This window comes from Loxodonta africana, chromosome 22, assembly GCF_030014295.1.
Source record: "Loxodonta africana isolate mLoxAfr1 chromosome 22, mLoxAfr1.hap2, whole genome shotgun sequence".
NCBI classification, from domain to species: domain Eukaryota; kingdom Metazoa; phylum Chordata; class Mammalia; order Proboscidea; family Elephantidae; genus Loxodonta; species Loxodonta africana.
The window spans coordinates 23,903,494-23,919,129 of record NC_087363.1 but is presented as its reverse complement, the minus strand read 5'-3'; the positions used below and the strand labels follow the sequence as shown (position 1 = coordinate 23,919,129).

Here is a 15,636-nt window from a genome sequence, read left to right as displayed (position 1 = left end):
AGAAACTGCAAGAGAACTAGAATTAGAAGTGGAGCCTGAAGATGGTTGAATTACTGTAAGCTCATGATAAAACTTTAACAGATGAGGAATTGCTTCTTATGGGTGAGAAAAGAAGTGGTTTCTACTCCTGGTGAAGATGGAATATACTCCTGGTGAAGATGCTGTGAACATTGTTGAAATGACAACAAAGGATTTAGAATATTATATAAACTCAGTTGATAAAGTAGTGGCAGTGTTTGAGAGGACTGATTCAATTTTGAAAGAAGTTTACTGTGGGTAAAATGCTATCAAACAGCATCGCATGCTACAGAGAAATTGCTCATAAAAGAGTCAATCGATGCAGCAAACTTCCTTGTTATCTAAAAAAATTGCCACACGTCTGGGGTCTTAAATGCTAACAAGTGGCCATCTAAGATGCATCAATTAGTCTCAACCCACCTGGATCAAAGGAGAATGAAGAACACCAAGGTCACACGATAACTAAGAGCCCAAGAGACAGAAAGGGCCACATGAACCAGAGACCTACATCATCCTGAGACCAGAAGAACTAGTTGGTGCCCGGCCACAATCGATGACTGCCCTGACAGGGAGCACAATAGAGAACCCATGAGGGAGCAGGAAATCAGTGGGATGCAGACCCCAAATTCTCATAAAAAGACCAGACTTAATGGTCTGACTGAGACTAGAGGAATCCCAGCGGTCATGGTCCCCAAACCTTCTGTTGGCCCAGGATAGGAACCATTCCCAAAGACAACTCATCAGACATGAAAGGGACTGGACAACAGGTAGGAGAGAGATGCTGATGAAGAGTGAGCTAATTATATCAGGTGGACACTTGAGACTGTGTTGGCATCTCCTGTCTGGAGGGGGGGATGGGAGGATAGAGAGAGTTGGAAGCTGGCAAAATTGTCACGAAAGGAGAGACTGGAAGGGCTGACTCATTAGGGGGAGAGCAAGTGGGACTGTCACGTATAAGTTTATATACACCTTACGGAGTAAGTATACGTGACAGTCTGACTTGATTTGTAAACGTTCACTTGAAGCTCAATAAAAGTTAAAATAAAAAAATAATTAAAAAAAAAAAATTGCCACAGCACGCCAACTTTCAGCAACCACTACCCTAATCAGTCAGCAGCCATCAACACCGAGGCAAGACCTTCCACCAGCAAAAAGATTATGACTCGCTGAAGGCTCAGATGATGGTTAGCATTTTTTAGAAATAAAGAATTTTTTAATTAAGGTATGTACATCATTTTTTAGACATAATGCTATTGTACACTTAGTAGACTGTACAGTATAAACATAACTTTTATATGTGTGACTTGCTTTATAGTGATTTTCACTTTATTGAGGTGTTCTGGAACCGAACTCATAGTATCCTCGAAGTATGCCTGTACTGTGGTGAAATGAGTTCCTTTATGTGGCCTTTTGCCTTGGTTTTTTCGAAAAACAACTTGAGAGATCTTCCCCCTATGATCTGAGGAGTTACCTTTGCCCTAGTTTTCTATCCCAGAGGGTTTGTTACTTTCATCCAGGTTGACTGACATTTCCTAGGTAAGCTGTGAACAATTCGTGGTTTGATACTTTTTGTTTGGCCCTGGGCTGCAACCTGCCGTGATTGGTATGCATCTTGCAGCGATTGGTCAATACACTATGTAAATGAAGTGACTATAAAAAAGTGACTATGGACTATATAAATGAGATGACTATAGCTTACTATACAAATGAAGTGTCTCTGGTCTACCAAGAAGAGATTGGTCAGTTTGTGGCCCCCCACTGGGAGGGGGGCATACCTTGAAATTGACAAGGAGTTTGTGTAAATATGCAGCTAACCCCATAGAGGTTTTTCAGACAGAAAGAAACAGGAGACAGCAAAGTGGGAAGAAGCAGAAAGGAGAAAAGGTAAGAGAGGAGAAGCAGAAGAGGAGGTTCTCTAGAGAAGCAAAACCAGTGAAGCGTATACATGTATGTAAACATATATAGACAGATTTATCTCAAGGAAATGGCTCATGTGGAGGCTAGCAAGTCCCAAATCCATGGGTCAGGCATCAGGCTAGAGACTTCTCCTGACTCACATGGTTGCAGGGGTTGATGAACCCCAGATCGGCAGGTCAGGCATCAGCCTGCTGCTTCACCAGGTTGCAAGTGCCGGCAAATCCCAAGATCTGCAGACAGGCAGTAGGCTGCTAGTTTACATCCCAAGAACTGGAGGTCAGAGGATGACAAGCTTTGCCAGAACATCCATATATTGGACGTAAGCCACACTTCCAAGATGTGCCTTTCAACTGATTGGCTGGCTGCTCATGTCAGATCACAAAATGGAGGATGATTATATAATATCTGCCAAACCACTGACAATCATGGCCTAGCCAAGTTGACACTAACCTTAACCATCGTAAGAGGCAAGGAACCTCCTAAAAGAGCTATAACATGGGTCAAGGGCTGTAACACTGAACATGGCAACAGGTCCGGTAGGGGCCCAATGGCAAGAGTAGGTAATGACAAATGGCAGGGCCAAGAAGAGCCTGTCTTGAAGGGGCCAGGAGGAGCCTGTCCTGAGGGTGCTAAGAGGAGGCCTGCTTCGCTGAGAGAACTGTCCTGCACTGAAGAAGGGAGAGTGCCTACATGCTTCCTGATACTAATTCCAAGTTGTAGTCTATTGATCCTGATCCCAAGTTGTACCCTGTTGCTTCCTTAATAAACCACTTAACTGTAAATATGGTCTGTGAGTTTTGTGTGGCTACTGCAACAGATTATTGAACCCGGAAGAGAAATAGAGAGTTCTGTGGGAGGAACAACTGGTGTCAAAACTGGTAAAAAGGTGGGAGAGTAGAGGTATGTCTGACCTCCATCTCATAGAGATCAGCCTTGGACTGATCTTGATTCACATTACTTCCCTGTACTTAGGTTCTGATGCTACTACCCTTGCCATTTTATACATACTAACATCACGAATACTTTGGCATGATGCTCTGAGAAGGACACAGCATAATTTCTGTGGTATTCTGGCACAATCATGGGGAAACATCAGACAAACTCAAATTGAAGGACTTGCTATTAAGTAACTGATCATTACTCTTCAAAATGGCAAAATAATGAAAGACAAAGAAAGACTGAATATTGCCACAGATTAGAGGAGACTAAGGAGAAATACCAACTAAATGCAACATGGGATCCGGGATTAGATCCCTGACCAGAAAAAGGATATTAATGAGAAAACTGGTGCAACTTGCATAAGATTTGCAGTTTAATTAATAGGACTGCAACTGTGTTCATTTTCTGGTTTTGATAATTATACTGTGGCTATGCAAGATGTTAATATTAGAGTAAGCTGCATGAAGGGTATATGGGAACTCTATTATTTTTGCAACATTTTAGTGAGTATAAAATTAGTCCAAAATAAAAAGAAAAAAGAATGAGTTGCTGATACATGCAACAACATGGATGAACCTCAAAAGTGCAGTGCTGAGTCAAAGAAGCCTCACACAAAAATAGTACATAGTATACAATTCAACTTATATGAAATTCTAAAACAGGCAAAACGAATATATTGTAGAGTAAAACAAAACAACAGTTGTCTCTGGGCTGAGAGCAGGAATAACTTTTTGGGCAATGGCAATATTCTATATCTTGATAGGGGTTTGAAGTTATCTAAGTGTATATATTTGTCAAACCTCAGCTAATGTACACTTAAGGTTTGTGCATTTTACTATATACAAAACTATAAACAAATATCAAACTCTGGTTCATGAAATCCATGCCATAGAATTTAAGGAGATGTATACCGATATCTTGGAGCCCTGGTGGCACAGTGGTTAGAGCCACTTGGCTGCTAACAGAGAGGCCGGCAGTTCAAACCCATCAGCCACTCCGCAGGAGAAAGATGTGGCTGTCTCCTCTCGTAAAGATTTACAGCCTTGGAAACCCTATAATAGGGCAGTTCTCCTTTGTCCTATAGGGTCACTAGGAGTCGAAACCGACTCAATGGCAGTAGGTTTTGTGTTTTTGGTATAATGATATCTGTGATATATCTGTGATATAAGCTGTAATGCAACAAAAAAAAAAAATAAGAAATTGCCGCCAATTTTTGTGTAACATTTTATTGGAACATACCCACACCCTTTCATTTATGGATTTTCTATCACTGCTTTCCCACTACAAAGGCAGGGCTGAGCAGTTGTGACAGAAATATTTACCATCTGGCTCTTTAAGAAAAAGTTTGCTGGAGGTGAGGCCAAGATGGTGGAATAGCCAGATGCTTCCTGAGAGCCCCCTTACAACAAAGACCCAAAAAAACAAGTGCAACGATTATATTTATGAGAAGCTAGGAGCCCTGAATATCAAATGCAAAGTTAGAAAATGGACTGAGTGGCAGGGGGAGGGAGAGACAGTTCAGAAGCAGAGAGGAGTTACCTGACCTCAATCGCTGGGATCCCTCCGACACCATTCCCGGGAGCGGCTGCGGCAGGCCGGTGGTAGTGTTCAGCTGCAGTTTCCTCAGGGAGAAGCAGCCAGCCACATAGCCTACTCACACCTCCGGAACCAGAGAAGAACGGCACTCTCGGCAAAAGCTAAGTACTTGCGTATATTTTACTGCACTCCCAGCCCCCAAGCCAGCCTCTGTGGCTGTTGGTTTCCCTGGGCCTGAGACAGGCCGTGTAGAGCATCCGGAGCCATCATCCTGGCCTTGGAGTAGGAATAAATTCACAAATGGAGGAAAAGATAATTTACCAGCTCCACTAATCAAGGGAGCTCAGGACAGATGCTCCTGTCCAGGCATAAACAGTCCATGGACTTTGAATACCTTTCCCCCTTGCATGGACCTCTGTGGGCCTATTTCAGGAGAATAGGCCGTTGTTGGCGGACTGCAACCATTTCAGCTGTGCGGTGAAGTGGTGGGTATTTGATATTTGACACCGCTTTGCTGGGTTTTTTTTTTTGCCTATTAAATAGGTTCCTCACCTACCCACATCAGGCACATAAGGACTGAGGCCCCACTCAGGTCACCAAGCCACCAGTGACAAGGGTCCAAGGATAACTGGTACCTCCCAGTCCTTAAAAACAAAAGCATTGGGTGCCCATGGTCCAGCTGCAGAACCCACCCACCTATACACTCTAGGGAACAGGGACGTGCTTTCCTCACAGACATTCAGGGGATGGTTCTCAGCCCCCTGCCTTCTTCAGAGAGTGACCCCTGCTGCAACCAGATACTGCTACCTACACGAATCACCCTTGCCCTTCTAAGACTATAGGACAGAGCCTGTAACCACACACTTGATGATCAGCAGCTACCTGGACACCTGAGCTGAATTCATACAAGAAAAGTGAATTGACTCCTAGACTGGTGACAGGATGTCAGAATTTCAAAGGTGAAAATAATCAAGCTAGCTCACTCAAGCAACCCATTTGGGCATATCAAAACAGAACAAAGCAAGAAGTTAGGATACAGTAAGCAAACATAAACCAATACAATAAGTTATAGACGGCTCAGAGACAAGTGTCAATATCAAGTCACATAAAGAAACAGACCATGATTGCCTCAACAAGCTCTCAAAACAAAGAATCAATCCACTTTCTTGATGAAGGTGCCTTCCTGGAATTACCGGATGCAGAACTCAAAAGATTAATATACAGAACTCTTCAAGACATCAGGGACAAAATTAGGAAGGAGATCAGGCAATATGCAGAACAAGCCAAGAAACACAGAGATAAAGCAGCTGAAGAAATTAAAAAGGCTATTCAAGAACGTAATGAAAAATTTAATAAGCTGCAAGAATCCATAGACAGCAATCAGAAATTCAGAAGATGAACAATAAAAAATTACAGAATTAGACAACTCAGTAGAAAGTCAGAGGAGCAGAACCAAGCAAGCAGAAGGGAAAACTGGTGAGCTTGAAGATAAAGCACTTCACACCAATATATTTGAAGAAATATCCGATAAAAGAATTAAAAAAAATGAAGAAACCTTAAGAATCATGTGGGACTCTATCAAGAAAAATAACCTACAAGTGATTGGAGTACCAGTACAGGGAGGGATAATAGAAAATACAGAGAGAACCGCTGAAGATTTGTTGGCAGAAAACTTCCCTGATATCATGAAAGATGAGAAGATATCTATCCAAGATACTCACTGAACTCCACATAAGGTAGATTCTAAAAAAAAGTCACCAAGACATATTATAATCAAACTTGCTAAAACCAAAGATAAAGAGAGTATTTTAAGAGCAGCTAGGGATAAACAAAAAGTCACCTACAAAGGAGAGTCAATAAGGGTAAGCTCGGACTACTTGGCAGAAACCACGCAGGCAAGAAGGCAATGAGATGACTTATATAAAGCGCTGAAGGAAAAAAATTGCCAGCCAAGAATCATATATCCAGCAAATCTGTCTCTCAAATATGAAGGTGAAATTAGGACATTTCCAGATAAACAGAAGTTTAGGGAATTCGTAAAAACCAAACCAAAACTATAAGAAATACCAAGCGGAGTTCTTTGGGTAAAAGATCAATAATATCAGGTACCAACCCAAGACTAGAACACTGGACAGAGCAATCAGATGTCAACCCAGACAGGGAAATCACAAACATAAATCAAGATAAAAAAACACTCACAACAGGGAAACAGCCATGTTATTATGTAAAAGAAGACAACATTAAAACAATAAAGTGGGACTAAGAAATGGAGTCTCTTACAGGCAGCATATAGATGGATCGTGTTTTTTAATCCATTCTGCCACTCTCTGTGTCTTTATTGGTGTATTTAGTCCATTTACATTCAGCGTAATTATAAATAGGTTTATGAGTTTAGTGCTGTCATTTTGATGTCTTTTTTTGTGTGTTGACAGTTTCTTTGTCCCACTTAATTTTTTGTGCAGGAGAGGAAGACAAGGCAATATAAAGAAATAAAAGTTAGGTTTAAACTTAGAAAACTAGGGGTAAATATTAAGATAACCAAAAAGAAGACTATCCTGCTCATCAAAATAAAATGCAAGAAAAAAAATACTCAGCAGAAACAAAATCAACAACAATGAATAAGAGGAAAAGACAATATATAAACTACTCAACACAAAAAATTAAGTAGGACAAAGAAACTGCCAGCAACACACAAAAAAAGACATCAAAATGACAGCACTAAACTCACACCTATCCATACTCATGCTGAATGTAAGTGGACTTAATGCACCAATGAAGAGACAGAGAGTGGCAGAATGGATTAAAAAAAACACAATCTGTCGATCTGTCTATATGCTGCCTACAAGAGGCATAACTCAGACTTAGAGACACAAACAAACTAAAACTCAAAGGATGGGAAAAAATACATCAAGCAACCAACAATCAAAAAAAGAGCAGGAGTGGCAGTATTAACTTCTGACAAGATAGACTTTAAAGTTAAATCCACCCCAAAGGACAAGGAAGGGCACTATATAATGACTAAAGGGACAATACACCAGGAGGATATAACCATATTAAATATTTATGCACCCAATGACAAGGCTGCAAGATACATAAAACAAACTCTAACAGCACTGAAAAGTGAGATAGACAGCTCCACAATAATAGTAGGAGACTTTAACACACCACTTTTGATGAAGGACAGGACATCCAGAAAGAAGCTCAATAAAGACATGGAAGATCTAAACGCCACAATCAACCAACTTTACCTCATAGACATATATAGAACACTTCACCCAACAGCAGCCAAGTATATTTTCTTTTTTAGTGCACGTGAAACATTCTCTAGAATAGACCACATGTTAGTCATAAAGCAAGCCTTAGCAGAATGCAAAACACTGAAATACTACAAAGCATCTTTTCTGACCAGAAAGCCATAAAAGTAGAAATCGATAACAGAAAAAGCAGGGAAAAGAAATCAAACACTTGGAAACTGAACAATACCCTCCTCAGAAAAGACTGGATTATAGAAGACATTAAGGTTGGAATAAAGAAATTCACACAATCCAATGAGAAAGAAAACACTTCCTATCAGAACCTTTGGATCACAGAGAAAGCAGTGCTCAGGGTTCAGTTTATATCAATAAATGCACACATACAAAAACAAACGGCTAAAATCAAAGAATTATCCCTACAACTTGAACAAATAGAAAGAGAGCAACAAGAGGAACCCTCAGGCACCAGAAGAAAGCAAATAATAAAAATTAGAGCAGAATTAAACGAAATAGAAAACAGAAAAACAATTGAAAGAGTTAAGAAGACCAAAAGCTGGTTCTCTGAAAAAATTAACAAAATTGATAAACCATTGGCCAAACTGACAAAAGAAAAACAGGAGAGGAAGCAAATAATCCAAATAAGAAATGAGATGGGTGATATTACAAAAAACCCAACTGAAATTAAAAGAATCATATCAGATTACTATGAAAACCTGTATGAAAAACAAATTTGAAAACCTAGAAGAAATGAATTAATTTCTAGAAACATACTACCTACCTAAACTAACACAAACAGAGGTAAAACAACTATAGCAAAAGAAGAGATTGAAAAAGTAATCAAAAAACTCCCAACAAAAAAAGCCCTGGCCCTGACGGCTTCACTGCAGAGTTTTGCCAAACTTTCAGAGAAGAGTTAACACCACTACTACTAAAGGTATTTCAGAGTATGGAAAAGGATGGAATACTTCCAAACTCATTCTATGAAGCCAGCATATCCCTGATACCAAAACCAGGTAAAGACACCACAAAAAAAGAAAATTACAGACCTATACTCCTCATGAACTTAGATGCAAAAATCTTCAACAAAATTCTAGCCAATAGAATTCACCATGACCAAGAGGGATTCATACCAGGTATGCAGCGATGATTCAACATTAGAAAAACAATTAATGTAATCCATCATATAAATAAAACTAAAGACAAGAACCACATGATTTTATCAATTGATGCAGAAAAGGCATTTGACAAAGTTCAGCACCCATTCATGATAAAAACTCTCAGCAAAATTGGAATAGAAGGAAAATTCCTCAACATAATAAAGGGCATCTGTACACAAAGCCAACAGCCAACATTGTCCTAAATGGAGAAAGTCTGAAAGCATTCCCCTTGAGATCAGGAATCAGACAAGGATGCTCTTTATCACCACTCTTATTTAACATCATCCTGGAGGTCCTAGCCAGAACAATTAGGCTAGACAAAGAAATAAAGGGCATACAGATTGGCAAGGAAGAAGTAAAAGTACCTCTATTTGCAGATGACATGATCTTATACACAGAAAACCCTAAAGAATCCTCAGGAAAACTACTGAAAATAATAGAAGAGTTCAAAAGAGTATCAGGATACAAGATAAACATACAAAAATCAGTTGGATTCCTCTACACCAACAGAAAGAACATCGAGGAGGAAATCACCAAATCAATACCATTTACAGTAGCCACCAAGAAGATAAAACACTTAGGAATAAATCTTACCAGAGATGTAAAAGACCTATACAAAGAAAACTACAAGACACCACTACAAGAAACCAAAAGAGACCTACATAAGTGGAAAAAGATACCTTGCTCATGGATAGGAGGACTTAACATTGTAAAAATGTCTATTCTACCAAAACTCATCTATAGATACAATGCAATTCCAATCCAAATTCCAATGACATTTTTTTAATGAGACGGAGAAACAAATTACCAACTTCATATGGAAGGGAAAGAGGCCCTGGATAAGTAAAGCATTACTGAAAAAGAACAAAGTGGGAGGCCTCATTCTACCTGATTTTAGAACCTATTACACAGCCACAGTAGTCAAAACAGCCTGGTACTGGTACAAAAACAGATACATAGACCAATGGAACAGAACTGAAAATCCAGACATAAATCCATCCACATATGAGCAGCTGATATTTGACAAAGACCCAACATCAGTTAAATGGGGCAAAGACAGTCTCTTCAACAAATGGTGCTGGCATAACTGGATACCCATCTGCAAAAAAATGAAGCAAGACCCATATCTCACACCATGCACAAAAACTAACTCAAAATGGATCAAAGGCCTAAAATAAAATCTGAAACGATACAGATTATGGAAGAAAAAATAGGGACAATGCTAGAAACCCTAACACGTAGTATAAACAGTATATGAAAAATTATTAACGATGAAGGAGAGAAACTAGATAACTGGGAGCTCCTAAAAATCAAACATCTATGCTCATGCAAAGACTTCGCCAAAAGAGTAAGATTACAGAATGGGAAAATGTTTTTAGCTATGACATTTCTGATCTGCATCTGATCTCTAAAATCTGCACGATGCTGCAAAAACTGAACTACGAAAAGACAAATAACCCAACTAAAAAATGGGCAAAAGATATGAACAGGCACTTCACTAAAGAAGCAGCTCAGGTGACGAACACATACATGAGGAAATGCTCGCAATCATCAGCCATTAGAGAAATGCAGATGAAAACTACAATGGATTCCATTCCATCTCACTCCTACAGAGCTAGCATTAATCCACAAAAGACAAAATGATAAATGCTGGAGAGGTTGTGGAGAGACTAGAACACTTACTTATATACTGCTTGTGGGAATGTAAAATGGTACAGCCACTTTGGAAATCGATTTAGCGCTTCCTTAAAAAACTAAAAATAGAGTTATCATACGACCCAGCAATCGCACTCACTGGAATATATCCTAGAGAACTAAGAGCCTTTACACGAACATATACACACTCAAGTTCACTCCAGCACTGTTTACAATAGCGAAAAGATGGAAGCAACCAAGGTGCCCATCAACGGATGAATGGATTAATAAATATGGCATATCCACACAATGGAATATTACGCATTGATAAAGAACAGTGATGAATCCGTGAAAGATTTCATAACATGGAGGAATCTGGAAGGCATTATGCTGAGTGAAATTAGTCAGCTGCAAAAGCACAAATACTGTATAAGACCACTATTATAATAACTGGAGAAAGAGTTTAAACAGAGAAGAAAGTATTCTTTGATGGTTACTAGAGGGGGGAGGGAAGGAAGCAGGGAGAGGGGTTTTCACTAATTAGGTAGTAGATAAGAATTATTTTAGGTGAAGGGAAAGACAACACAATACAGAAGAGGTCAGCACAACTGGGCTAAACTAAAAAGCAAAGAAGCTTTCTGAATAAACTGAACGCTTTGAAGACCAGCATAGCAGGGGCAGGGGTTTGGGAACCATGGTTTCAGGGGACATCTAAGTCAACTGGCATAATAAAATCTATTGAGAAAACATTCTGCATCCCACTTTGGAGAGTGGCTGCTGGGGTCTTGAATGCTAGCAAGCAGCCATCTAAGGTGTATCAATGGATCTCAACCCACCTGGAGCAAAGGAGAATGAAGAACACCAAAGACACAAGGTAATTATGAGCCCAAGGGACAGAAAGGACCACATAAGCCAGAGACTCCATCAGCCTGAGACCAGAAGAACTAGAAGGTGCCCGGCTACAACTGATGACTGCCCTGACAGGGAACACAACAGAAGAACCCTTGAGGGAGCAGGAGAGCAGTGGGATGCAGACCCCAAATTCTCATAAATAGACCAGATTTAATGGTCTGACTGAGACTAGAATGACCCCGGAGGTCATGGTCCCCAGGCCTTCTGTTAGCCCAAGATAGGAACCATTCCCAAAGCCAACTCTTCAGACAGGGATTGGACTGGCCTATGGGATAGAAAATGACAATGGTGAAGGGTGAGCTTCTTGGATCAAGTAGACACATGAGACTATGTTGGCATCTCCTGTCTGGAGGGGAGATGAGAGGGCAGAGGGCGTCAGAAGCGGCCGAAGGGACATGAAAAGAGAGAGTGGAGGGAAGGAGTGTGCTGTCCTATTAGGGGGAGAGCAATTAGGAGTATATAGCAAGATGTATACAAATTTTTGTATGAGAGACTGACTTGATTTGTAAACTTTCACTTAAAGCACAAGAAAAATTTTTAAAAAAGAAAAGAAAAAGTTTGCTCACCCCTTTGTTGAAGGTTGAACCCAGAAAACCCAGTGCTGTCGTGTCGATTCTGACTCATAGCGACCCTATAGGACAGAGTAGAACTGCCACATAGAGTTTCCAAGGAGAGCCTAGCTGATTTGAACTGCCGACCCTTTGGTTAGCAGCCATAGCACTTAACCACTACGCCACCAGGGTTTCCAAAGGTTGAACAGATAGTACATATTTGCTGACCCCTTTGTGAGGGAGGGTTAGATGGCATATGATATCACAAGCAGAGTAATATGTTCATATTAGAATCTAGGCAGTGGATTTATGGGTGTTCCTGTAAAATTCTTTTAACTTTGCTCTATACTCGAATATTTTCACGATAAAATATTAGAAAAAATGAAATTGAATCTGAAAAATCACAGTCATAATGTTTCAATACCAAAATGGTAAGTCTCCTCCAAGACTAAGAAAACTCTGAATATTATATTGATACAGCAACTTCTCTTAGAGCAACTCTGATGGTAAAAACTTACAATAAGCTTTATTAAGGGTACATGAACAAGAGAATTCCTTTCCCTTTGATACTGATAGGTCTTCTGGGGAAAACAACTGACAAACCAGTTTTCTTAAAACCAGTCTTTCCTTGAGCTCATTATCCTTGTTTTATTCAGCCTCAGACTAACAAGCTCTGAGGAAAGTTCTGGCTATTTCTGTAAACTACAAAGCCGCTGAATGGACTGGTTTACAGGTAACAGGGATGGCTGATTCCCTTGACTGATGGATCACAGGCTCATGTCTGACCAGTCACATTCCCAGGAAAGGCTGTGGGGATGTCTTCAGGAACCATACTTGCAGGAGGTGAATAGTAGGGGAAGTCTAGTCTCATCCTTCCCATCTCTGCACATTCTGGGATTCATTCCCCAGCAGGCCCAACACATCAGCCACTCAGCTTTAACGTGTGGGCTTCAAAGTTGAGGGAAAACAGGAAATCTGAAGATTCCCTGTCCCCAGGAGGTAGCCTTTGCTCTCCACCATGAGAAGAACAGACTCCAGGCCATAGATCCTATGCCAGAGCTTTGTAGACACACACTCACATGAAGTGCTTCATCCCTGAGGTCTTCATCGAGAAGCAGTCACACACTTCTAGAGGGTGAAATGCTGCCCAATGAAGATACTGTCACACAGGTATCCTCTGAGAAACCAAATTATTTGCAGCATAAATCCAGATACTTCAAACTAAGCCAGGGTCATGTATAGCTGAGCATTCCCTTGCAAAGACCAAATTGCATGGTCATAAATGGTATTTACTTTCACTTGTCTTGGAGGAAGCACCAAAACAGCCCAGAAAAATACTAAAAGTCTTCTAAAAAGCTCACATCTGGGTTATGGCAGTCAACAGAATGAAAACATTTGTTAAGTAAGATGCGACTAAAGTTTTATGCCTATTTGATTGTGGCTAAAATGCTAAAAATTGTTTAAGTGACAAATGGGAAAAAAGCTAAAAGACCATTACGGCAAAAATGTTTTAAAAGTCAGAGTTACCGGATCAAGATTTTTGAAGAGAAGAATATCTTTGCAAGCTTCCTGAAGTCTGCATCTCTGTTCATCAGTTTTGGGATGAACCACCTGTCAATCCAAATGAAACCAGGGAAATTTTTTTTATTCCATTTTAATATTACTCACTTATAAATTGGTATATTTCTTTCTCCTAAAAAGTAGGAAAAGTAAAAGCATTTTTTACTATAATTTTAATTTTACCCAAATCCCAAGCAGTGCCCTGGACATGGAAAGGGAGTCTGATATGGGGGTGAAGAGTGCCAACCTGGGAGTCATCTGCTGTGTGGCTGGCAGCAGGTGAGCTACCCCTTGGGAGCCTCAGGGCCTTTATGGGAAAAAAGGGTGCTAGATTTGTTCATTCAATAAATATTGAGCACCTACTAGGTGACAGGCACTGTTCTAGCTCTGGGAACATAACAGTGAATCTATAGACAAAAACATCTGCCCTCACATTGAGTAAATACATAAAATATGTTGGAAAGTGATATAAGAAGTGTATGTGTGTGTCTCTAGGTGAGGCAACCCTGAGAAGGTGATATTTGTGTAAAGATCTGAAGTAAGGCTGGCCAATGGAACAAGTCATGTGGGTATGTCTGTATGAAGAGCACTCTAAGCAGAGGGAACAGGAAGGGAAAACAATGCCTTACGGTGGGAGCCTGAGTAGCATGTTTGTGAAATACCCAGGAGGCCAGTGTGGCTGTGTAGAGTGAAGGTAAGAGATCAAGGTGGAGAAGAGGTTGGGGATGGGGTATGGGTAAGAACAAATCACAGAGGGCATTGTAAGTCATGGAAGAACAGGACTTTTCTCTAGTGACATGTGGGCCATTGGAGGATTTTGACTGAGGAAAGAAAGAGACCTGATTCATGTTTTAAAAGGATCATACTGGTTGCTGAATGAAGAACAGCCTGGAGAGAGGCAAAAATGAAAGCTAGAAGGCTACTGTGATTATTCCAGTGACAGATGGCGGTGGTTCAGACCAGGGTCGTTGCAATGGAGGTACTGAGAAGTAGTGGAATACTGGATGTTTGAAGATAGTGCCCATTGGATTTGCTGAATGATTGGATGTGGGTATCAAAGAATAAGAGGAGCTGAGGGTGACCCCAAAGTTTTAGACCTGAGCAACTGAAAGGATGGAGCTGTCATGAATTGAGCTGGGAATGACTGTGGGAGGAGAAGAACATTTAAAGGCAAATAATCAAGAGCTCACGTTAAGTCTTGCGTTGCCTAGTGACTTTTAAGTGGAGATGGTAACTGGTACTTATGAATTAGTTGTCATGAGGAATAAATGAGTTAACATGCAGGCTGTTTTGAACAGTTTATGACATTTAGTAGGTGCTCAAAACTATTATTATTATTCCTATTGTTACAGATATTCCATAACTGTTTATTGAATTAGAAAAAATAATTATTGCCAAATATTGCTGTCATAATTGAGAGACCTTTCAAGTTCCTTCCCAAGTTTCATCTTCACTCTAAAAAAAGATATTTCATCTGATAAGAAATAACATGTCAAAAATGTTACATATTTTAAATTTAATATAAAAAAATTAGCAAAAACTGTGTTTTAACTTCTAAAAGTCATCAAGAATTTTATAATAGCTAGAATAAAAAATGTCTTAATCTACATGTCTATTATATTCACACAATGGTAGCATTTTATTTTTAGAATGCCTCAGAAATCTTTCATAGGTTATTCATTTTAAGGCATACATGACAAATCATTAAAGTTTCTTTTATAATACCAAGTTTTAAAAAATGATGGTTTGTATTTGCTTTTATAAAAGTAATTCACGTCAATTATATAGAAGTTTAAAAAAACTGAGTTAAAAAAAATCAGCCTTAGTCCTGTCACAACCACTGTTGACCTCTGGGGTTTATGCTTCCAGATACAATTCTCTTACATACATACAAATAAACAGATAAATATATTTAAAAAATTTTTTTTTATTTCTTTCACAAAACGCTGGAAAAGAGGAACCTCACACAAACACCATTCCATGTCATTAACCCTAGATCTGTAGAATCATTTTCAATACCATAATTTAACCCCTGACAATCCTGACTTTGGATCATTTGTTTCCATTTTTCACTATTACAATACTGCAATGATCCCTGTTTATACATCCTTGGGAAAGATCCAATTGTTAGAGATGAATTTTCATTCAGTGAACTGC

General features: G+C 39.6%; 1 protein-coding gene across 1 annotated transcript in view; it reads right to left on the bottom strand.

Annotated features, from left to right (window-relative positions):
• Nucleotides 1-15,636, bottom strand: part of PRKAR2A (protein kinase cAMP-dependent type II regulatory subunit alpha) — an 84,804-nt gene that overhangs the window by 35,258 nt on the left and 33,910 nt on the right. Inside the window, exon 4 of the mRNA XM_003409883.4 lies at nucleotides 13,447-13,530. Coding sequence (XP_003409931.2) covers nucleotides 13,447-13,530 — 84 coding nt within the window. The remainder of the gene's footprint in view (nucleotides 1-13,446; nucleotides 13,531-15,636) is intronic.